Source organism: Oreochromis aureus, linkage group 2, assembly GCF_013358895.1.
Source record: "Oreochromis aureus strain Israel breed Guangdong linkage group 2, ZZ_aureus, whole genome shotgun sequence".
NCBI classification, from domain to species: Eukaryota; Metazoa; Chordata; class Actinopteri; order Cichliformes; family Cichlidae; genus Oreochromis; species Oreochromis aureus.
This window is the reverse complement of record NC_052943.1, coordinates 24,042,101-24,067,535: the sequence shown is the minus strand read 5'-3', so window position 1 is coordinate 24,067,535 and position 25,435 is coordinate 24,042,101. Positions and strand designations below refer to the sequence as shown.

General features: G+C 37.9%; 1 protein-coding gene across 4 annotated transcripts in view; it reads right to left on the bottom strand.

The window, feature by feature from the left end:
• Nucleotides 1-25,435, bottom strand: part of ldb2a (LIM domain binding 2a) — a 99,577-nt gene that overhangs the window by 3,346 nt on the left and 70,796 nt on the right. Inside the window, exons 4-8 of one of the 4 annotated variants that reach the window (XM_039621139.1) lie at nt 19,656-19,778; nt 13,873-13,956; nt 7,797-7,920; nt 5,784-5,837; nt 4,882-5,030 (exon numbers count right to left, since the gene is read on the bottom strand). In XM_039621139.1, coding sequence (XP_039477073.1) covers nt 4,882-5,030; nt 5,784-5,837; nt 7,797-7,920; nt 13,873-13,956; nt 19,656-19,778 — 534 coding nt within the window. The remainder of the gene's footprint in view (nt 1-4,881; nt 5,031-5,783; nt 5,838-7,796; nt 7,921-13,872; nt 13,957-19,655; nt 19,779-25,435) is intronic. The other 3 variants (XM_039621145.1, XM_031759030.2, XM_031759037.2) reach the window with 3 other exon arrangements.

Below are 25,435 nucleotides of genomic sequence, written 5' to 3'. Positions count from 1 at the left end.
TTTGTCATGTTACTAAGTTCCTCCTCACTTTGACTAAACACAATCACTGGAGTGGAATCTGTGAATCACTGTGAATACTGATCAGTAGGTTCTGAATCAATCACAGGTTTATTTATTTGTGCATCTTTCTAAGTCTTTGTGTCTCGCTTTGGCTGCCTAAGCATCCCCTGACTGGCGAGCCCCAACAACACCCATCGTAACCTGGGAAAAAGCTGTACAGTTAAATGGAGCACATGCTTCACTGGTCATGTGTGTCAACGTTGCCCTGCTTAAGAGATCTCGCTCTCCTCAGCCATCTCCTCTGCAGCACACATACAAAGGACAAACAGTACACTGGCACACAAACCTAGATAAGCTTACTGTACAATCGCACACCTGAACATAAACACAGTCAGTCGGATGCAGATTAGTCCTGTATGTGAAGTACACAACACACACAAGCCTCTGGCTATAGACCCGAATCACACAGAGCAGAGAGCAAACACACGATCACACTCAGCACTCATTGATGTAAACATACAAATAAAACTAGACAACTTAGCACACCCTACAACTACCCACGTAAAACACACGCAATCTTTGATGGGAAGCACCAATGAGGAGAGGCAGTTTATTTATCCAAGCCATCCCCAAAACCCCCCCAGCGACCACTTCTACACCCCACTATGCCTTAATCAGGCTAATTAATTTAGGTGAGCTTTTCAACTAAATGACAATATCCACACTGATTTGTCAATTTGCATAGCTAATTAAGTCATTAGCTAAAAACGTGCTGATTGCCAACAAGCCTTGCATTCACCATCTGTTCCTGTGAGGAGGCCTGTCAACCTACCTCTGGCCAATTTTGGGCACCCCCCCCCTCAAAAAAAAGAAAAAAATCCCTCCGATGATAACAGCTGGTGGCTAGTCTGAGACTGGGGAGCACTAATTGTGAGCTAATTAATAGTGTCTACTTGTCTACTCATCTCGTTAAGAGTTAGCTTTCGCAGTAGCTAAGCGGTGAGGCTTTGAATAGGCCGACTCAGGGATGAACGCCTCCCTGCTCCCTTCATTCACTGAGCAGTGTCATTACCATATTTTTACAGAGATTAGCTGTGTGGAGCGTAGAGAACATATTTGCTCCACAGGCCTCCGAAACAACAAGTGTGATTTAGATGGGATAGTGATGCCAACAACAGGATAAGAAGACACAAGTGTCTCTTAAAGCAACAAGGATAAGAACACAGCATGAAGTAAGACAATAATGTTACCCCATCCCTATTCCTTCTCTATTTAAATATAACGTGCGATTCATGACTATATTTATTTTACCTAATGCTACATAAAAAAGGGGGAAAAAGACCAAAGCCTTTAGTTCCCTCTCAAGACTTAAGATCATTTATTATTATTAAAAACATGCATGACATAAATAAGTCACAAATATATTTTTATGTAAAAACAAACCCTTAAGTTTTTGGTTTATTATTATTATTTTCTGTGTTGGATAAATACACATTGGGTCAGTGCATGAATATAAGAAGTATTTATTATAATTAAATAGGGTCGGCCCAAGCTTTGGATTCATAGATACTTTTGAATGGCTCACATCACTGTTGATTTTTTCATGTGTACAAAAAGTGGAACTTATTAAACAACATGCCCAACTTCCAAATTATCAGTAAAGATATGTATAAAACACTCATCAGAGTTACTTCTGTTATGTCTCACGTCTGTGGCACTTCAAATTCCTTTCTCATTGCAGAACCTTGAATGTTATGCTCAAATTCTCTTCAGTTCCAGCTCTGTTGTTTATATACATTGGACAGACTTCACATTAAGGCTTTACAATATTTCTTCTACAATATGCTCCCTATGTGACAATCTTACAATGAGAACTAACTGGGGATTGCTGTTTGAGAGGCCTGCTGGGCAAAGAAGGAACATGTGCGCAAAACTTAATTTAAACCACTAGAGGTCAGTGTTGCTCATTCCATGAACACACCACACCAACACGCCGCCACCTTCCTTCCCCCACACCTCCTCTTCTCCAGCCGCTGGTAACCCCCCCTTCCCCTTGTGAGGGTCCACTCCTTATTGTTATTGGGCTCACGTAGGCTTGTGTTCAGCCACAAACGAACAACTTCTCAGACAAAGACAGCAGGCGCGCAACATATGTAACCAGCATGTTACCAGCCACGCTGCCAGTCTTTAAGAGGCGTGTGAATGCACGACATGAGTGGTACGGATGGTGTATGTGTGTGTGCGTCTGTGTGTGTTTATGTGTGTACGTGTGGGTGGGAAGGAGGTGGTGGGGGCAGTAGTGATGGAGTAGAGAGTGTGCATGAGAGGGAGGATGGGGTTGGGGGGGTGGAGGGTGTATACAGATATCGGTAATAATGAGAGCTGGCACAGAGCCACGCTGCCTTCTAGAGAGAAAACAATTTGCGCGTGCTTTGTGTATATGTGTGTGAGTTGTACATTAAGTATGTGCGAGATGGAGGGAAGGAGGTAAAAGAGGAGAGCGAGGGCAACAAAACTAAAAAGACGGCTAACCACAGGACAGAATATAGTGGGTCAATACAGTGTGAGTGTGTGTAGAGGTGACCCAGAGTTTGTTCCTTATACAAGAGTAAAATTAGAATAACAAGAAAAATAAGAAAAGCAGCATTAAAAAAAAAAACAACAACCCCTGCATAAACTGAGAGGCAGCCAGTCGATCCGGCATTGAAATCATTCAACCTAATGGGATGTAAAGTTTCTACAAGTTCTATAATGTCCCTTTATTCAACCCTGTATCCTAGAAATGACTTGCATTTACTTCAAATAGTTTTTAATTAGTGAATTTGCCATTATGCAAAGCATGTTTATTGAGGACCTTTCATTTGCTTTTTTTCCTTTACAATATGCAACCGAGGAATAATACATGTCTCTACTTGTAGTTTGAAAGAACCCTTGAACTTTTTTGTGGTTATAGTTTGCCGACTTAAAGGTCTCGGTAAAAGTCGGAAAAAGATTACGATCTTTGTCAAATATTGAAAAAGCCAAAAGAAACACCACGTTTACTGCATGTTTACTTTATTAAAATTACACTGAAACGATTTTATTTCTGAAGTGTTTTTGTTGCTTAAACTTAACCACAGACACTCTCCAGTGTCCTGCACTTTATACACCACTTTGTGTGTAGTGCTTACATGCATGAGTTTCCAACACTGCAAAAAAACATCCCTAAGAAGCATAATAAAGATTTTTATGGTTTCTTTGGAAGCAAGCAGCAGTATATAAACATCTTTTCTGGGAGATCTGGTTGTTGTTCCGCACACGCTGTATAGAAAGGCATTAGAACCCTCAAATTTCCCATTAAGCAGTATTAGTCCTACGTACAAGACAGCCACACATTAATGCTAACCGGTGACACTTTAATGTCAATAAATTCCTTTTATGTTTGGAATTGGCGCACTCTCAACGGCACTGAAATGTGTGTTGAAAAACAGTGTAGTGTGGCTACAGAACAGTAAATTGGATGCTGTAGTGTAAATATAATACAGTGTGTGCATAATGAGCAGTGTATGGAATGACAGTACAGCCTCTGCAGACTCTCACAATGGCATCGAATCCTCGAGGGGAGTGCCAAGCATGTGGTGTGATACTCAGCTGTTTAAGAGGCTATTTAACCTCTAACTGTGTCAAGTGGCCTTTTATGGAAACCTGTAGCTAAATCAGGCATTCATACACAATTGTAATTAGTTTCACATAGAGTAAAGGTGTTCAAAGTTGATCTGAATGCTGTTTTCTTTTTAGGTTTTGGACATAAGTTTTATACTTACAGTGTAAAAACTATTAATTATGTGGATAGATTAAATGTATAAGTAATGTAATGTGTTAATAACACATATTTGAATATGCAGCATGTTTGTTATCGGTTACATTGTTTCTTTTCATTTTAGATGCTTCTTGTTTTAATTGTATTAATTTAATTTGCAATGGCTTATCAATATTTCTGTTATTTTCCATTTACTGGTGCTTAAAGTTTATTGTTTAACAAAAAGGTGAAAAAGTTAGTAAGTCAAGTGTATGTATTAAAAAAATAACATTGTTCTTATTGCACCTACAGTATAGTTCTATAGTATATGGATGTTGGCATCAGCTTGAGTAATCCCACATCTGCTGGACTTCAGGGATTTAAACAAGAAACCTCATTCAAAGGAGAGCAATCAGCATCCTCAAGTTTTTTCTTGGTCTGTGTTTGTTTATGTCTTGGTTACATTTATGTGAGAACAAGTGCAGCTAGCCACCAGTCCTCTGGACAGTTGTGAGTTCAGGTTCTTGCTCAAGGGCATTTCAAGCGTGGTGGCTGAGAGAGGGCAAAGTGTCACTTACCCCACCCACATTTTCCCATTTGGTCCTGATATTCAAACCTTTTTTTTTTTCTTTTTTAAACCTCCAGGCTGCAGCCACTTGGTTGAGCAACGGGGTCAGCTGGGTCTTTTCGAACATGCGTATTCTGACATGAATAAAGTTTACTCTGAGATACTGAATACTCGAGGAAAATTAAGTATGCAGCTACAAAACATGATACAACCCACGGCAAAAAAAAAGAAGCAGCAGAAGAGTTTCATTCACCTTTTTTACTTGTTTTTCATAAACCTGCTCTTGTACTGTATTTTATGAATTTTCTCTTTATCTTTTGGGGCCACATGTTTTCATTCACGTCCCACAGGGTTTCTTTGTCTCAGAACCGAGACTTTAGTTCCTTTGTTACCCTCATTTGCGCAAATAATCTAAGCCAAATAGCTGCACTAGCATTCGGAATTTCCTGTTTGTAACCCTCTAAACTTGCATGTGGAGACTTAGCAAAAAAAAAAAACAAAAAAAAAGAGGAGGGAAAGTGGAGCTGATGCTTACAGGTACCTGACTGGAGAGGCTGAAGTTGGTGGCGGGGCTGCGTTTCTTGCTTGCAGTGGTGCCCACACTGCTATTGGCGCTGCTGGCTGAGTTCTTCCGTTTCCTCCTCTTCGTGGTTGTCTGTCGGGCAGGCTCAGCTTTGGCGCGACCAGCAAAGAGAAACAGAGGCCATGCCAAGAACATAATGCATACAGACGGAGACAAGGTGTAGGGGTGTGCGCAGTACGCAGTGTGCATGTATATATGTGTGTGGGGTCAAACAGTAGACGCTTTGACTGTCAAAGTTGCATGCAGATGCAGAAAAACATGGACAGAAATGTTCAAAAGGCCTGAGTACATGCGCGCATGCAGAAAGAACACACTCAAATTCTACAGAACCCATGCTTTGTTTTCTTCCGAGGTGAAACCACACGAGTGTTAACATCTCCCAAGACATGCACTAGTAAGAAAGAACCCCTTGTTTATTTGCATAAATGCTCAACAATGGACCCTGATGCTCATCGTAATGTAAATTTGTTAATGATTTCGGCACAGCACCGACTGTGGTGTTCCTCAATAGCACGAACCAGATTAAAACTGCTCTAGTGAGGCAGAAAGCCCATCTGTGTTTGTCTCACTAAATATGCTTTTATGTATGCATTCTTGCACATTCATCTGAATTGCTGAGCATGAGTGTGTATAGTTTTAATCACTCTGTTTTAGAATGGTTTAACATGCATCATCTAACCTGTATCTTTTTTTTTTATTATTCAGTACAGGTATGAGGACTATTTTATTGACATGCAGTTGAGCATCCATGAAAAACTTGCACACAAAAATGTATTTCAGTGCATCCCGGTGAGCACCAGGGTGCTGCTTTCTTATAAGGCTGCAGACAATTGACAATGTAAGAGAGAAGATACCTTTTTTGTGATTTGTGGGAAATATTTCCGTTTTGAAGTTCTGTGGGTGTCCAGCTGAAACCGGAGCCAAAATCAGTTTTATTTTACTCAGAAAGTTGGATAATTTCTTAAACAATTTAAGACAAAAGAAGACCAGACCAGAGACGACGACACAGAAAAGGGAGAGAAATAACTGAACATTCAATGCTACACAGATGCTATTGAACACCACTGTGCAAATTAAATGAAATATATTATTCTACTAATGAGCCATACATGAGTCCTGAAAGTGCAATTAAATTATTAAACCGTTATTATTAAAAAAGATATAAAGCACTGGCACAGGTTAAATAGAGATCTTAGTGTTTCTAGTATTAACAAAATAATTTATGTAGTGCATAATTTATGAATACAAGATTTTGCAAATCCTGCCAACATTTGTTAGAAAACATTATTCCTTTTAATCTCAAGAGAGAGAAGAAAACACTGCTATGATCTTCAAACAGATGTCTGAAAATGAAATACATTTTTTGAGGTTCTTACTAATCACACCAAGGGAGATGCTTTCATATTCAGTTATAACAACCAGCGACTCATGATACAAACAAAACTGAAACTATAAATCAGAGGCAAAACAAGAGGAATTTTTATCAGTCTGTCTTCTCTTTTGATTCCTGACTTTGACAGACGTGTGTGCAAAAAAAAGAAAAGAAAAGCGGGCCCATTGTCAGAGACAATCATTTCTGTTATCCGACTGGTTTCCTCCGATGCTGAACCAGTGACGCACTAAAATCGCTCCCATTTCCACCAAAAGGACTTATCAGAGCATAAATGCGCCTGTGGCTTCCTTCCTGGCTAAATCCCAACCAGTTTCCAAGCTGGAGAAGAATTGCAGGAAAAGGAGAATAACACGCAACCAATAAGGAAAACCCCAATTCCAGCTAAACTGCAAAGATCAGGCAACTGTGATGTCAAAATAAAGACAGATGGTGAAACGGACTGAGAGGAGCCCTGACCTCAAGGAAGAATCAGACTCAATTTTTACACGGCGGTTCAGAGCCAGCGCTCCCACATAAATGCTACCAAACCAAATAACACAATAAACATACATAAATAAATCTATTCATTATATGATGAATCTTTAGCAGCCACGGGGGATTTCATATTAAGCTGTATTTTTATACCATGAGCACAATTAACTATCAATACAGGAGTCTGTTTTTTTTCCCTAAGACTTTATATTCATAAAATGCCCTGTTTTTTTTTCCCTCTCTGTTTTCTTTTTTCTTTTCTTTGAAGAACGTCGTTGACGCTGGGGAGCCGCTGGCCAGGGAGCTGGATCTACTAGTTTGATTACACCCAGCACTCTTAATTAAAGTTACACAGGTCTGAGTCAAAGGCTTTTTGACTGGTGTTGGTTTTTAAAGACATCTCGCCACGCCTCGCTAAGCATTGCTGTAATTTGCAGCCACTCCGATGTGTCCAAAAAAGAAAAAAAAAAAACCTCGGCTTACTCCTTCTCTCCAGCTTAAGAACCACACAGCCAATTTAAGCCTGGTACTTTTCAGAAACCACCCTGCAAACATCAATCATAGAAAGCTAAGAGGCTCGTTAAGATTGGCAAGGCTGAGATTCAAGAGGCAACCCTGAATTCTGATTAATTTCATATACCTGACAGGCAAAACATATTTAAGGGATTAAGACATATAATGGCAAATTTGGGAACATAAATGATGCAATGAAAACACATTCTGAGTGAAAATATTCATATTCCCACACAGAGAGTGACGGGCTGGAATTAAAAGCTGTTAAAAGGATAGCAAGAATCTTAAAAGCTCAGTAGAGGAAACAATTAGATCTTGGGCCTGGATCTGAACATTTAAGAAGATGTTGTCATTATCCAATCTAGTTAATGCCACTTGGGACATCAAATGTTCACTTTCAATTAATTATTATTACATGAACTGCAAAGTAAAACAGCTTTAACTGAAAACACATTCTTCTAAATCTGTGTATAAAGTAATGGGTAGTTACCTGGTGGGGCTACCATTCTCTGCCATTTTTGGAATAGGCATGTCTTGAGACAGTCCCGGGGGCTGAGGTTGTAGGTCTTGTGCCTTGACATGAGCTCCTGCATGGGCTCCAGGATGACACACAACTGCAAACACAATAGCACAAGCCACACACTTCGTTAAAGGAGACAGACACTGTCATCTTAATGCCGCTGCTGCTCTTATTAAGGTAAAAAAAAAAAAAACCATAAAAATGATGAGTTTGTTGTCTAATTAATCATGCACATACAGATTGTGAGCTATTCATTAGGCAGTAAATCTAGGTTTTATGGACACTATTAATATAGTACCTTTAGAAAACAGGTTACTATTAGAAAGTGTTTCACAGAGAAACAGAATGATGTGCAGGGTAACGCTTTTTAATATAAGCAGCCTTTGTTGAGCTGTTTACAATTCATAGAAAATTCAAATTCATGCACACAAACTTGGACATGTGTTTGTCTGAGTGTTTCTGCTTTAGACACAGCCAACTCACAGACTGGCCTCATCGTTCCCACACTGTCCTCCAACAATATTCTGCTCTTAAGGAGACTTTAAGTACAGTATTCATCTAGGGGAAAACTGTAAATCTCTGGTGATATGCTGTAGGAGGAACCAGGGGTCATCTTGTCATTTTAAATACATCAGGATAAGCTTATCCAGATAACATCTGGATAGCATTACAAGTTGGTCAGCCCAACTTGTTCAGCAGCAGTAACCATCCAGATGCTTGTTGGTGTAGCTGGAGGACAGCCATTGGCCAGTCGCAGGCCTGCCTGCATTAAACCAATCACAGGAAAATACTAGGATCAAACTCCAGGCAGCTAGCCTGGTTCATATCCTCTAACTGAATAAAACAGTTCTGTTTTTCTGACTCACTTTTGTCTGTCTAGGAAAAATTGAGCATTAAACGTTCTGCAACATCCATCCATCTATTTTTTTAAACTGCTTATCAAACTTGGGGTCACAGGGAGGCTGAAAGGCAGGTAAACCCTGGTAAGGTCACCAGTCAATCACAGGGCTAACAAAGAGAGATAGAGAGCCATTCAAGCTCACGTTCACACTGACGGCCAAATTAAAATTACCAGTTAATCTAACAAACTAGTCAAAATGTTAAAGCTGGTTAATTTCTACATGGAATATTTTTGTTCTTTACTTCTCAGCACTAGCTGACTCTGGAGGTTGCACATGCAGGTGCTGTGTGGAATAGATTCCCTCTGGTGGTGTTGCAATTTGCAGCCACATGTTACAGAGTGCACTGCTTATAAGAACTTGAAATTGTCTTACAAAGTGAAATAGATGTTCTCCTGACACAGGCTACAATTAGATTCTGACCTTATATTACATTCTGGTCTGAAAAATCTACCCCGCAGAACAACTTGAGGCTGATTCAAAAACAAAATACCTATTTGCCATCTTTAACACGTTCACATAAACATTTTCCGATCAACGCCTGCATCAACGCAGTGTCACAATTTGCTTTTGAAAACTGATCAATTAAAAGCATTTCTGTCACTCCTAGGGAAAAAAGGTTTTGTTTGAGTTAGGGCATCACAAAGTTTGACTACAATAACTACAATAACTTTTTGGTTAAAGTTAGAGAACAATGATGAACATGGTTAACAAAAAACAGAGTAAGCAGGAAATAGAAAATACATTGAAAGTGAGCGACATGGCAATAAAAGTTTTATAAATGAAAAAAAAAAAAATCTGTTTTCTATGCCAGTTGTGTTGTTGGTGGAACACAGAAAAAAAAACCCAATCACAATTACAGTGCTTTGGTAATTGGGTAGACCAATTTGGAGACAAAGCTAGAGAGGTGAGGCTGAGGTGGAGTGGACATGTGTAGAGGAGAGATAGTGGCTATATTTGGAAAAGGATGTTGAAGACAGATGCCATGCAGAAAAGAGAGAAGGCTGGTAGATATAGTGAAAAGCAGAGGGTGGTGTGACCGACAAGGATGCTAGGGATAGGATGAGATGGAGACAGATCATGAAAGAAGGGAAAAAAGATCATATTTTGGTTAATATTATAATCTTGATCGCTCATATTATTCTCGACAAACGTGTGTTTACTGGACATTGAAAAATGGGTGTTTTTACATGGTACTTTCATAAACAACTTTAAATGTAAGAGATAAATGAAAAAAAAAAGAGGTGGATGTGGTGGGGTACACAAGGGTTTCACTGGGATTTAGGAGCAGACAAGGGGGTGTTTTTGAGCTTAAAACCTGTCTTGTAAGCTGGCCTGCAGCCTTCACCATGGAGACAGACCGCGGCTAGACAAAAGCAGAATACTTAATAAACAAGTAACATAATATTTACTCATATGCTTTGATATCAATGTGTTTCATGCCTTACTTCCACGTATGGTTTGACTTATACACATTCATATTTTCAGACATGTGTTTTAAAAATGCAGGGAATTCAGTTCTGAGCATAATGAAGTCCTTGCCAAAGAGACAGGATGTACAGAGCTGTCAGCGCAGTAGTCACAAGTAGAGCTGAAGTAACAACCAACCAAAAGTGGACTAAGTGAGAGACCCCAAATGAACTTTTTCAAGATATTTCTTGTTGATCAAAAGCTCATGTTGGCTTAAGCTTGGACTTTAAGGGAGGGTTGAAAGTGCACCAGTGAAAAGGAACAGTGTATGCTTGATTTTAAAAAAACTAAGTAAAATGAGAGCATCATAGGAAAATGTTTTATGTCTTTTTTATCTCGTTTAGTTTTCAACATCACAATCAAACATCCAAATTATATATTAGAGCCAATTAATTGCTCAGCTATAACTGATGCAGTAGAGAATGAACTCACACCAGCTACCACGCAGGTAGCCAGTGTATCCACTTCTTACTTTAACAAAGATGTAAATAAAATGTATCCATTTTCTTGGTTCACTGTAGTATGAACTGACATTTTTTCAATCACAATGATCAGTTGGCACTCTGAACTCCTTTAATGAAACTATACAGCTAAAGTTAAAACTCAAACATAAAACCATAACTTGCATGGATTCAAGCTTTTAAAAATTATTTTGTGGAAAGTTACCAAACTTTAAAGCATTTTTAAATCAAATTTTACTGTTGATTCTACAAGTGTTTTTATGTCCTGAAGACCGATGAAGTGCCCATCTCCCAATTTATTTAGATAGCAACTTTAAAGTAATTGCCCACATAACTGCTTAGAGGTGTTACCAAGATGGCTATAAGGTGGCGAAAACTCTAGCCTCTAGGAGGACTCTACTGCTGGAGTTATATACCATAAAATTGCTTCTACAGGTTCTAATTCCTATCAGTGTTCATAGCTAAAACTAGATGGTTTTATCTATATAACACAATCATATGCTGCCACTGGACATTTACTGAAACAACTGCTGCTAGCTTTTGTTCCAAGATGCATTTAGGAAGACTGAAGTAACAAATTTCACCACATGCTAGAATCATACAACAAATAATGTCTTCAGTCTGGTGTCAGTCATTTGGGCCACTGCAGCTTCATAACTATAGTGCTGCCAACCGGAAAAGGAATAGTTGTTTCTACTGTATCCCAATAAGATTCTGATACAAGGTGAAAACTGCTGCAGTGAAAGTAGGCGTGGCCTAGTAGGTTGCTCAAGGGCACTCTAACAGTCATTACTGAGAGAAAGGAGACTGTTAATCATTCACTGCATGCTCAAATGATCTCATGTGACCTTCAGCATCACACCATTCGTGCTATTCTGATGTCAATTCTAATCAACATGCTCATCCCATCTTCAGCTGTACTGTACAGCAACATAGAGATAAAAAAAGAAAAACTAAGAAAAGTTTAAAGTTTGAAGGAGATTTTTATCACGGACTGCTCCTTTGATTGCAATAGCTTTGGAGGCTTTTATTCAAGTCGACAGCAATACCAGGAATCATGTTTTACTTGATGGATATTCAAACCACTGACCAGACAGGGGCTTTAAACTTAGTCATTCTAACAACCATAGACTCAGCTGCTAACGCCAAATTATCCTACATAAACATAACCACGTCTGTTGCTTTTCCCTCTGTTAGGACGGCAGTGTTTTGATGCCATGCCGCTCGAGGTAAAGTGAACATCCCTGTAGCAGACTAATCCCATGTTCTCCTCTGATAGTTCCCTTCTGACACAGTAATATCCCTCCCCAGCTCAGCCAACAAGCCCTGGCTCTCAGCCTGAAAACAAGGGCTATTTTCAGGCTGAATAGTAGGAAGCCGGCAGCTCCAATACATGGAAAGGCTTAAATACTCCAAATGAAAAAAAAAAAGAAAGTGTGTGTGTGTGTGCCTCTGTGAGTAAGAGAAAGGCCGGTTGTAACCCCTAAGCCAGGAAACTGTCAGTCTCTTTTGGAGGGACTGATAAACACTGGGAAAGGTCTTTTCCAGACACACATTATTGCTAGTTTAATGTGAGGAAAGGGTGTATTTTACCTTGACACCTTCAGATAACAGTAAGGGGAAAATATCATTTGCAAAGTGAAAAATAGTGACTACACAGCAGTGATTCCCAACCTGAATATCAGGACTGCTACAAGAGGTCAGACAATGAATCTAAAGGGATCGTAAGACGGTTAATTGGGTGTTGGAAAGAAAGGAAATCAGTTGGCAGTTGTTCTTGTGAAAAATAAGAAATGAAACTGTCTAATAAGAGCAATCTAAAATCACATTTATCAACTGAAATGGGATCATAAATCTATGCACCTATAGAAAAAATAGACAGATTCACCGCTACAGGATAAATGAGTCTTCAGCCTTCCTGACGCCCCTTTAAACTGGAAATTTCTCGCAAACATTACTATTAAACATACAAAATAGTCTGCGGCTTGTTTTCATTATTATTGAAATTCAATTAAACCTCAAAACAACGCTAAATCATTTGTTGTGTTTCATATTTTCTGTTCCATTTGAAATAAAACCACATTGTATTCTGGAATATATCTGAGGTTCAGAGAGCTGACACAGTTCGAGTCAAGCTGGGACTGTTTAGACACAAACAGCTTAACCTCTTCCATGAAATGCATGGTGTCAGCAAACAGAAAGCAAGACACAATCGTTGTTTCATTTGCCAAGCACTGACCGACTGAATCAACAAAACAGAGAAAGACCAGAAACTAAACCTTTAGCAACTAATTACAGATACTTGATTTTTTTTCTTTTTCAGCCACATAGCAGCTACTTTCTGTATAGACGATCATTGTTATAGAAAAACAAAAACAGTCACCCTGCTCCCTCTCACCCCCTCTGTGTGTCTTTCTTCACTCAGTTATAATAAGCAGCGGAGGTGCCGTTCCCTGATTCGCGCGCCATTTCACAATTATGAGTCTCAACAGGGAGCGTTCATTAACGTTATGCTAATTTTCTGTATCCAATTAATTCTTCCCTCTCCCCGTCTCTCTCCCGCTCGCTCTTGTTCTCCCATTTGGAAATCGTAGCTGTCAGTCAACTGTGGCGTCGAAAAACACAAACAGAGCGCTGTGAAATAATCACTAATGTATTCAGTCGGCTTATACTTCCTATTTCCGTAAATTATATTGCTGCGGTCAGGTACAAAAACACGTATATGCAGACAGTAAAGAATAAATAAGTACTTCTTTTTGTTTTGATGCCATGCACTTTTGAAATTATACACTTAAGTTTCACTGTGTTCAGCACATAAATAACAGTAGCAGCTAGTAAAAAAAGAGAAAATAGGTACATTTGCACTAACAGTATAACTGAGGAGTGAAAACAATGTCTAGAAATGATTTTCAAGTCAAACTTATATATTCAAACAGTCAATATATCTGCCAATGAAAAAGATTAATCGTAGCCCGTATAATGTAATAGTGCCAAAAGATCACATTAACGATGACAAAACATGAATATATAAGTTTATTCAGTCTAGGCATAGAAATGATGAGAAACATGAATTACTGTGTTTAAATATGGACAAGAATTGCTCCTCAGTGTGCATCAAGTGTAACAAGATGAGAAGAAAAACAAAAAGCAGAATGACAGTCATAGACATTGTCAGACACGCACACACGCACACACACACACACACACAGTACTTACCCTGAGGTAGTTGAGGGTGAAGTTGGTCAAGCCCATGCGAGTGATGTTTTTGGACAGTTGTTCCAGCACCTGAGGGTCTTGTGCCTAAAGTTAGCAGCAGAGAAATGAAAAGTAAAAGCGAGTTATATAAAGTATAGTTTTACTATATATCTATACACACGCACACACACACAAACACTTAATTTTTATGTTTGTAATCCACAAAACTAATTATCTACAACCAATTAGGCTAATTGGCATTCACTGGTTATGCACAATCGACACCCTCCAGTCATAAATGCACCTACTTAACACTATTACTACAGTTGTGCCCTGAACCTGAATAGCAGCTTTTTTTGGATTTCATTTCACACTCTTGTCAATTTGTGAGCTAATTAATCAGTATTACTTTGTCATTTCATTAAAATTTCGACACTGTTCCATTTTATTTTATCTTGAGTGAGTTTGATGATGTTCCTCGACGTATGTATAACGGCCCGGCCTGGAGAGAACGTTTAAAAAATAATGAGAACTGTCTGAAAGCTATAGCCAAAATCTGCAGATGCAATCCATAATTGCGCTTTATACTTTTATGAACTGCGTATATGTACAGAGTGATCAAGATGTCAATACATGCACAAAAGATTAAGGACTGACCCCATACAAATCATTAGAAAAACTGAAAAACAGCTATAATGTTACAGTATGAGTAGGAGGGAAGAAAACATCTTAAATGAGAAGAAAGTTAAAAACAAAAAGCCAAATAGCAATTATATGTCTAAAAACACATGATTATTCGCTAAGCTTGTTTGCCCCTCCACGAATGAACATTCAAATCATAAAAAGCTGAAGGTATCGACAGAGCAAAATATAGCCCAGCCTGAGCAGAAGCAGTGAGCATAGTTGCATTCGGTGCCTCATGAAAAATGCATAATTCTATCTCCAGTCACATCTCTGTGTGGAGAAAGTCAAGAGGGAAGCGAGGGAGTCCTTTTGTACCATCAGCAGACCAACATGAGTGACAGGGGGACTGAACTAGTGTGCATTATTGGCAGCCAGCGGATCGCCATCTGAATTACTTTACTCATCAAGCAGAATTAGGCTGAGTGTACTGTATACGAGTTTGTCTTGGCAGCTCTGGTGCAGAGATGTTTCAACAATTTGTGTAGTAGCTAAATACTGGCACATATGGTGCAGGGATGACAGAGGCACTCAGTTCAAGAGGCCACACAAACAACAGAGTACAAATTCGGAGCCACATACTCAGAATTTAAGATGCGTGGCAGTGGTCCAAATATAAAAGTTTAAACAATGAAGACAATGTCAGTGGGTATGTGCAGCAAACTTAAAGTGAGAGGACACAGGATGCTGCTCAGCAGTGGGGAAACCTAATCTACTGAAGCACTTAAAATGCTAAAATACTCCTTGTAGATTAAGACAAATGATGACCTCATAAAATATCACACAACCAGGCCATGTGTGCTGTGCTTAAATCTATCTTTGATGCAACTTCCACAATTATTATGATGCTTCACTGTACTACAATTTGTGTTATTTTGTCTTTTAATGAACTGTTTGTGTTCTTCCTATCGTGCATATGTATCAGGTTTTAAAGGCGTATCTAGGAAAGGCCATTGCAAATAGACTTTTATATTCTCTAAATAACACAACAATAAATAACAAACAGTAAAAAAGACAAAGTGTGTGCACACTGAAGCAAAATCTTTTAGGTAACACCCTAAATTTGTTTAAAGAAAAAGGAAAAAGAAGAACAAGAAAATCATAATATGTATTGAAAGACGGGAAACTCTTCACAGTATTTGGTTCCAATTTAAGACAGGTATGTGTGCCTGAAGAAAATCCGACTGATTGAGACGTTGCCTTTGTAGGAATGCTTTAAGAATTAAAATGATTAAATAGGAGCCAAATGGTGTGCAAACGGTTTTTTCCCTTTTGAAACCAGGGATGGACTAAAGGGGGGACCTGGGGTGACAGTGTCCCACTATTTAATCTTAAATAATATTACATGCAGTGAAAGCTTATTAGTTACCTGCAGGATGGACTCCCCCCATGCACATCACAGTGGGTTAGTCCACTGCTTGACATGTTCTAACTCCATTGCTTCGCAAACCGTCAACAAAGGATATTTACTTTTACTAAAATTACAATTCTTTACTTTTGTAACCAAGAATATATTTAATTAGTTCATTCTTTTCAACTAGTTTCCAGGTGTTTTTGTTTGGTTTTTATTTCTAGCAAAAATTTCAAATGTACAAAAAACCTCCCAGAAACACCCCTGCTTGTAATGTCACAGTGTAATTGTGGATTCTTACTTAAGATCCAAATACTTTTTCTACCACCCCTGCTCTCTCCAGTTGCAGAAGATATTAGGGCTGTCTCTATTAATTTTACTCAAACAATGCACTGTATCAAAACACACAGTGCATATGGTATATGTCTCCTTATGCACTATAGATTCTGCAATAGCCATTTACTGGGAGTTACTGTGCATTTATGAGTTGTCCCCACAATATTTGCGTCATTGTATATTTTTCATACTCCCACAACATGGACATTTACTTTCCACCAGTGGTCCAAGTCCATTTATTCATTGATTGTAATTAGTTATGAGTTGCCTTTATTTTAAAAGAACATTTCAATTTTTTATTGTCCATTATTTCTTCAGCAAAAAAACATTTATTAGACAAATATTTGCTGATTTCACTGATAAAATTGCAAGCTACTGTAGATTAATGTATTACAATTAAAGATCAATTCAAAAAAGTTGATGCAAATTATTATAATAGAACTCAAAAGTTTCCAGATGTAGTTTTAAACACAGCGGCCATACATAAATCTGTCCTTGACTAGGCATAGCAACAAAATGATGTTTTGATTACTAATAGCACTGCACTGTTTATAGGGTCCGCTTGGTATGATGGGTACAATTACTCCTAACTCTGTATGAATATGTGTCTGTCCCGAGTATTTCAACAGTGGTGGTGGAACATATTGAAAACTAAATGATCAGGATACGACGGTGCTTTTTAAAACATACATTTCAATCTAAACTAGAAACAAACAACTTCATCAACCAGTTTCTGAAGATTTAGTTTCACTGCTGGCAGTCACGATGGCGGAACAAGACCTGAATAATAAGCTGATACACCTGTCACTCAACTAAATGAGTGCCCTCTGTAATGGCACTCCTAAAAGCCATCATTAAAACAAACACAGGAATAAAAGTACAAGTAAAATTTAGGCAAGAAGAAGCAGAAAAAAGAGACAGGTTTGCTTCTGATAGCTTCTGCATTGAGTGGACTTTGCAGGAACTTTAAAATACAGCTTTAAAGATTTTGCAGAAGAATTGAGGTGAATTTTGTTGGCTTCATTATTATCATCTTTCTGAACTGCACGCACGAAAACTGAGACACACCTGGGTCCCACTGATTACTGGTGTACCCACCTTTATCCTGCTAAATTCTAGCAAACTATTAATTCAGGTTTTAAAAATCTTTAATGCACTTCTTTGTCCTTGTTTGCATCAGAAACACACCTTTTCCTTCATTTTCGATGTTGCTGAATTTGATCTTATTTCTACTTAAAAACATTTTTGATATTTGATTTGATCAGTCGGTGGGGAATGGTTAATATTAATTGCCGGCCAACTTCTAAAAATTACGCTAAGAACAAACTTTATTTCTTTTCCAAATTCTTCCTCATGAGAAATGAGAGAAAAAAGCAGCAGTAGTTCAGCTCACTTCAAAACATGGTCCTTTACACTACATCTGTACTAGAATCTACAGTTTCAGCTTTCCGATTCTGACTCCCATGTGCCTGTATCTGCTTTCATTAGTCCAGGCAGTGATCAAAAGAGCGAACTCACACTCACACACAAATCACCAAAGATCTGGCCAGAACCCACAATACCCCACAATATCCCACTCTCCAGGAATTAAAGTGAATACCCAGAGGGGCCAATTTATTGGTGAGTGAAATTCATATGAAGATTTCGCCAAAAAAAAAGAAGAGTTTGCCTCTTACGTACACCTTTAGCTCCAATGTGTAAAAAGAGAATGTTAAAGCAATGAATCCCATTTTACTTATCAAACAAATGGGAGATGGCCAGTGTATCACAAATGTAAATATCACTGATGAAAAGGAAAATCCACAAATACCCACTATAACTTTTGCTTTAATTATAATTTTCTTTAAGATGAAACACGAAACCTTTAAACACCCCTGGCTTCATCCATTAATGGTGGCTTTTGTCATTAAGACATTGCTCCTTACAACCTTTTTTCAGACATGACATTAACAGAAAGAGCAACATGCGTGTGTGATATTTAGTATTTCATATGTGTGTGGAGGCGGCATCACTGATGTTAAGACAGCGGGGATTGAAAACTTTAATGATCTGAAGGGAAAACAGTGCACTCTGTTCCCTCACAGCTAGATTTTAAAACTTGTTTTGCCACTGAAGATGTCATTAATGACCACAGTGGGTGCAATGGATGCTCGGCTCACAATTCTCTCATCAATTAGGTGGAAAACTATGCTGTCTGTTGTTAAGTCCAGAATGAAAATGGCTTTTTTTTTCCTTAGCGAAAGTAAGAAAAAATCAAGGGACTCTGTAAGGTTTTACCAACCCTCTTTTTAAGATTAAAGTCATAAACTTTCTAGAAAACACTTGCAAGTTTACATGAAAGCAAAGGGAAATTTATGAGGGAAAAGGGAAATTTTGTATCTGTTTATGGTTAATGTGGAAAGAAATTCCTAGCTCTAGAAACTCATAAGAAAGAGAAAAAAATATGAAAAGAAAAGCACAGAGAAATTATACACACACACACACACACACACACATATATATATATATATATATATATTCAGATTTTTTTTCTATGACTTTTTTCCGCTTTTTGCCCAATTTTTTTTTTCCTTTTGTGGCTCTAATACACAGTTGTCAGTCTGAAATGCATTTTCTTCACCTTTTTTCCCTGCTTTCAAAATGCAGGAAAAAACACAGACTTATCTAATGTTATAAGCATAAGATGGCATAAAAGATGGAACACATTATGACACTGACCTTTAATTCCTCTTTGAATGTTTAACCTTGCCCTGCTGTGTTCAAATTAAACATGTGGAGCGTTTTCGTTAATGTTACTTTGTAAGATTTCTATTATAACTCTGACCTGAAATTGACCAGGCGGGTTTTCATATGGAGATAGACATGTAGAATCCCATTCATGTAAAGATGAGCATGTCTGGGAGGTGCTTAAGAGAGCTTTACAAATCTTGGGCCCTTAAAACATATAAAAGCCTCATTGTATAGCATTGAAGCTAGTATTCGGGTGTACATCATTTGGCTTTGTTTATTTGTGAAATCTCTTGTTTTTACGCTGCTTAGTACAATTTCAGTTCAAATTCATTTGGCAACAGAAGACCTTCTGCTCGCTCCAGCTATACTCCACAGCTCCAGTTACTAAATGTGTGTTACACTTAGTGGAATTAAGCAGATTATTCATTCGACCTTGTTTTTTTTCCCCTCTCTCTCTCTCTCTCTCTCTCTCCTTTTTCAGACAAGGGCCCTTTTTTATCCTTGGTGGCCTTTGATGTCTGCAAATAAATTGGTTTGCAAAAATCCTTCCAAACTGCTTTGTTGGCGTTTAAATTTCATATGCTCATGAACAGCTTCTAAAAAGTGTCTCAGCAGAGTGCAGGGACCCTCGTTAGTATTCAAAAAGTGACACCTAAAACGGGCACATGTGGGGGGTTTTGTCGCGTGTTAATGATGTCAAACTCACGTGCATGGCCAGGATACTGCGGGGGATGAGTTCTCGGTACTGCCGGATGGTAAAGTGCCACGTCTTGATCCTCATCAGATCATCAAAGGCAAACTCCAGTATCAAGCGACCCTCTGTACAAACCTGGAAAAAGATCACATAGTTAGTGTTACTTTATATTTTTCCTCAGCCTGATATCTCTTTCAATAATCTTAAACAGGCTGGCAGGCAACAACCAGCCGATTTGGACACGAATGAAAAACAGGAATCGATGTTTATTGGCCAGGAATGATTTTGATTTTAAAAAAATAAAAAATAAAAAATAAAATGCTGGAAGTGTTTTGTCTCATTTTTGGAATTCGTTCAAGGACTTTGTAGTATGTTGCGAGCTATTATGCTCCCAATATTTACTCTGCTCGCTTCCCTCATTCACAGCATCTGTCCTTGGGCCTCTCAACCATCCAGCTATTTCTAAAATGTGAAAATAAATGTAATCTGGAGAGGGGTGTGTTTACGCCAGAGACAAAAGAACTTCAGGTCAGAGAGAGTTGCCAATTAGGAGGAGACAGAGAGAGAGCGAGAGAGAGAGAGCGGGGGAAAAAAAACATTTTTTCGCCCCTTTAGCTGAATTCAGCGCTTGCCGGGGCCCTTGCGCTTCTCCCGTATTTTGTTGCTGTGACAACCAGGCAAAGAGAGGAGAGAGAGAGAGAAATGGAGAGACAGACAGAGCGAGGGGGGGGAAAAAAAATCAGCTGATTAGTTGGCATGGCAACAGCAAAGATGTAATCCCACCAGACACACTCTAATCAATGCCCCCAGCACAGATGGTCTCCTGAGGATCAACAAGAAAGAGGCTAGCGGCCATACTGCACCCCCACCCCTTCACCCCACCACTACCACCACCACAACCTTCCCTTCCAGTTCCCACCCACCCACCTCTACTGGTCACGTGCCAACACACTCAGTTAAAAAAAGAATAAATAGAAGCTCAATTGCACAAAAAACAATAAGAAAAACCCCTGAATGCAGAGCTGCTTCTCTGCTGTCTTTACTAAACACGTGGATAATGCATAATGTGCAACCAACCCAACCAAAGGGGATTACAGTATTCCAGTTTAGAAAAAGTTTCATTTTAGAATGAAATACCCATAATACATGTGTGATGGGAATAAATGAAAAATATGTACAACATACACAACTTCTGAATATGGAAAAAAAAAACTCCACACTGTTGTCCTGGATTATAAATTTCTGGTATTCTTTCATTTCTGACACTGTACAATAATATGCATGTTGAACTACAGGTTTTTTTTCATATTTGGCTTGACCCCTGACTTTTAAAAAAATACCTTTTCCCCCTAACTTTATAATCTTTTTCTCCAATTTTATAAAAGCATAAGAGCATAAACAACTGACAGAAACAAGCTTTTAGATCCTCATGCAGACTTTGGTTTGTGGATAGTTTGCACTTCAATCCACTTTTCAAGGGGCACGGTGCATGAAGTCAGACCTGCCAAGGTTAGTGTGTACTCAGGGAATAACTAAAATAAAGTATTTACTGGATTGTAAATATTCTTATATTTAGACTTATTGGTTGCTGAAGCTGCAATACTGGATTTCTTGATGTGTCTTCTTCTGCATAGTAATGAAATTATTTATTTATTTATTTCATTTTAAAATTTGGTTTTAATTTACTTTACTCAAATCAAACCAAACTCTTGGTCTGTGTCTATGCTCCAAATTGGTCTTCCAAGTCTTAAACTTTATATAGTGAATGAAAAACTTGTGATTTTTAAGAAAAAAAGACTTTTTTTCAGTGACTGACACAATTGTCACAAAAGTGCTGATACATGGTTTTATGTGTAAACGCGTTTAAGGGATCTGTGTGGTCTGATAATGGGCTTGTCTGGGCTAGATAAGAGTGGATTTGACTACAGCAATGTTTGGAAATAATCTGTGGTGTTTAATGGACAGTGACAACTCTGTTTATTTATTTAAGTTTTTTAATTTAGTTTAATTCCAACAGCAGTTTATCCAGTGGCTGACCTTAGAGTTGAAAAGGAAAGCAGGGACACATCACAGACTGAAATGAAAATAGCTTCAAACAGAAGTAAAACTATGTATTTGCAAATTTAGTGATTATACTTACATTTTAGGATAAACTGATATCTTGTATAAAGATTTAAAATAGATCGATTTAAAAAACTTTCTTGATTACCTAAAAATGCAGTTATGTGACTAACTTTCCTAACTCATTTAACTTTTGACATATACTGTATCACATTATATCTTACTTTAAAACTACAGACATTTAATAAGTGTTAAAAAAGTATATCTGAAAAATTAAATGTATTAAACATCTGCACTTAGAAATAGTTTACACTTCCTACCACATAAGTCCAAAGTAATTAATCACTGACCTCTAGGTACCCAGACCATTTTGGATTATGAGTACGACAGTTGTAAACTGCCTCTTTAAACTGCTGCTGAATGTTAAAAAAAAGAACAAAAAACAAAAACAATAAAAGCCCTCATAAACTTTACCTTTGGTCTTTTCTTTCTTTTCCTCCTTTCAAATAAAATGCATCATTGTCACTCTCTAGCATATAGGTTTTTTACCCCCTGGGCTTATGAAACCTATTAAAAGCCCAAATATTATATATAATAGGCCCATATGAGGGAAACGAGTAACTCTTTACATCATTCCTGGAAGTGTGCTTTTAGTAGATTTGTGTTATTTACCCACCAGCAGTTAAATAACTTGAATTGTGTTTACTAGTGAGCTGGTATCTTGTGATGCGTTCCAGGTGCTGTAGCCTACAGTGAAATAACAATGCACTATTGATTCCTTTTTCCATAGTGCCAACAGTGTCCTTAGCACTGCATCTACTATTGCTCCTATTTCTCTCTGCAAGCTTTCTGCCTCCCTGAAACTGATAAATAAATTGGTAAGCTGCCTAAATCAGAACCAGAATAGGAATCCCGTTAATTGCCAAGTGCAATAAATGTGCAGGAATTTGTCTTAGTGGCACTGGTGCAGAGACGCTATATTAACCACAAATGCAGCCATGGAAGGCTTTCTTTTTTTCCCACAGATTCCAGAATAGATTCAATCATACAAAGCTATTTATTTCACCATAGTGAAAGTCAATCGGTTAAAATCTAATATTTCTCAGCATGGTTGTAACCATTTATTTTTAGCCAAAAAGTGTTCCCTTATGAAAACTAAAAGAAGGAAAATCCCCTTAAATTAAAAAGTGGTCCATTAAATGGTACGGCCCCTCACAGAGAGTCCCCATTGATTTAAGAGCAGAGTCATAAATCTTCCACACAACGGGGCTGAGATCAGGGGATCTCCAGCTCAAAAGAGCAAGAAAGAATAACAACGTCCTGCTGCCGAGACAATATTCAATACTGTACCCTAACCTGGCAATCATTAATAACAGAGGAGCTGAAGGTCATTAAATCGATTAATATAAGACCTGATAACTACTTCTGGTGAATATGAACAAGATCAGAGCTGGCTAAAGTGAAATATATTTTAGCAACAAACTGCTGACATTGGTTATAGTACTCTAACGCAACATGATTAGTAACTACTGAGAAGTCTGTAGAAATGCTGTTAGCAATAATGTACACGTGAATAAAGTGTGTTATATTAGATATATGTTAAGTCTCCATAAGAAATGAATCAGTCACTCAGAAACTGCCTCCTATGTAAATATCTACTGGGACTATTAATTTTCTACTACAGCTACTACAACATTTAGTCATTTTGTTGACATTTTAAAGACCACGTGATTGATCAATTAATCGATAACGAAAATGATCAGCAATTACAGCCTTAAAGCAAAACATACATATATTCTAGTGTTGCCCCAGGATATTTTAATATTCTCCATGAAAATTATAATCACCTTCCAACTGGGGGCCTAATTTAATAGCTGAAATTAACTTTTAAATCAACAAACACATTTTATTTATGATAATTATGATGTGTGTGCTGCAGATTATATTTTAAACTTAAGAACAGCATTTCATTGGGATCTCTCAGTGGCTTTGCTATTAAGAGGCAACTGCAGTACTGTCAGTTTGACTGCTGGCTAGTTGTGATAGCCCCTCCTTTTCTATCCCCATGTTCCCTGACTGCCTATTCTGGCTTCCAATAGAGGTTGAAATGTATATAATCTCATGGACCCTGGTGAAAGAAGTACAGAGGTGAATAAAATGTAATGGAAAAAAAAACTTGCAAATGTATTATAGTAATTGTCATGAAAATAAAACTTTAGATGTTAAATAATGTAAATGTAAAATCGCAGTTAAAGATGGCAGAAGGTGCAAAAAATACCAAGCAGTGCAAAAAAAGACTCTAAACCAACACTAAAAAGGTAAAGACACAGCTGGTTTAGGAAATGGAAGATAGTTAAAGAAAAGATTATCCATCAAGCTATAATGAGCAACATCCATTAGTGTGCATTATTGTACATGCCACTGGTAATATGAACACTTGGAAAGGCACCATTAAGACTCAGTGGTATACAATACATACATTCACAAATACATGCTGTCCCACAGAAAACATTTTTTTTTCCAGGAAAGTCCTTGCTTATTATAGCAAACCACATTCTACATATAACCTGCATAAAATCGACTTATAGGATTAATTCTGCTGTTTCATAAAAAGGTTAGTAGGTGGCACTACAACAAGCTAGTGTTTATGAACTTGAGTCTATCGTTTGAGTTCATGGCTGACGACATAAAGTTGAGTTTTACTCATTTGCTTGTTGGGATAGAAGGATGCTTTTTGTTTTGATGCTGATGTACTTTTTTTTGGATTATCAATGAATTTCCAGTGAATTAACTAACAGAGTCAGCACAGAAAGCTAACCATTAGCAGAGTGTAATTTTGTGTGGTTTCTTTATGTTGCTGTACTATTTTGTCTTATTTTTCTTTACTTGTGAGTATCACAAACCAATCGGAGATGTTTGTCTTAAACTGTAGAAACTAGTTTTTGAGTTTTATTTTCTGTCCTACTATAAGTGGTCTTTGGGTAAGTAGCATCGCAAAACACATTTGTATTTTCCCTCTTTTAGCAATGAGATGCGTTCTAACATTTCAGTGAGAACTGGATTATTGTGGCTATTGTTCACAAAAGTATATTATTTGCCTATGGATATTATTCTTAGTCCAGTTCACTGAATTCATTATAAACTGAATTACGTTGTTGCATATGAAGAGTAAGAGAAACATGGTCACTAATGGTGATGAAGTTGCTGTACAATACCAATACAATACAGGATATATTCACTCCCTTGTTCAGGTTTTTTTGTTGTTTTTTTTTTAAATGGAGTCTGAAATTGTTTCTAAGTGACGAGTTTATCCAATTGTGGCGAGCCAGGATTCAACATCCCCAGCCATGATGCACCCAGCTTATTTGATAGCGACAGCTGCGTTGCCTCTGGACAAATAAGCTTATGAGATCTTAACACAACACACTACCCATGTAGTACTAACCACAACATAACTGTCTACATACACACACCACACACTTGAACTGAAGAAACTGATGATAACGCTGAACCTTAATAACTTGAGTATATGACTCTTGAACACCTTTAGTGTTATAGTGTATACAGTGCCACATATGCATATTTCTGCAGCGCACATCCATAATAATGCTTCAAATGAATGCACTAAGTTGGAAATCCCAAGTTCCAATTTAGAATTTTTTTCCCATTGAATTCAGAGTTAGCACTCACAAAGTTGGAGCATCCGTACCAAACCTGACTTTAAAGTCTAC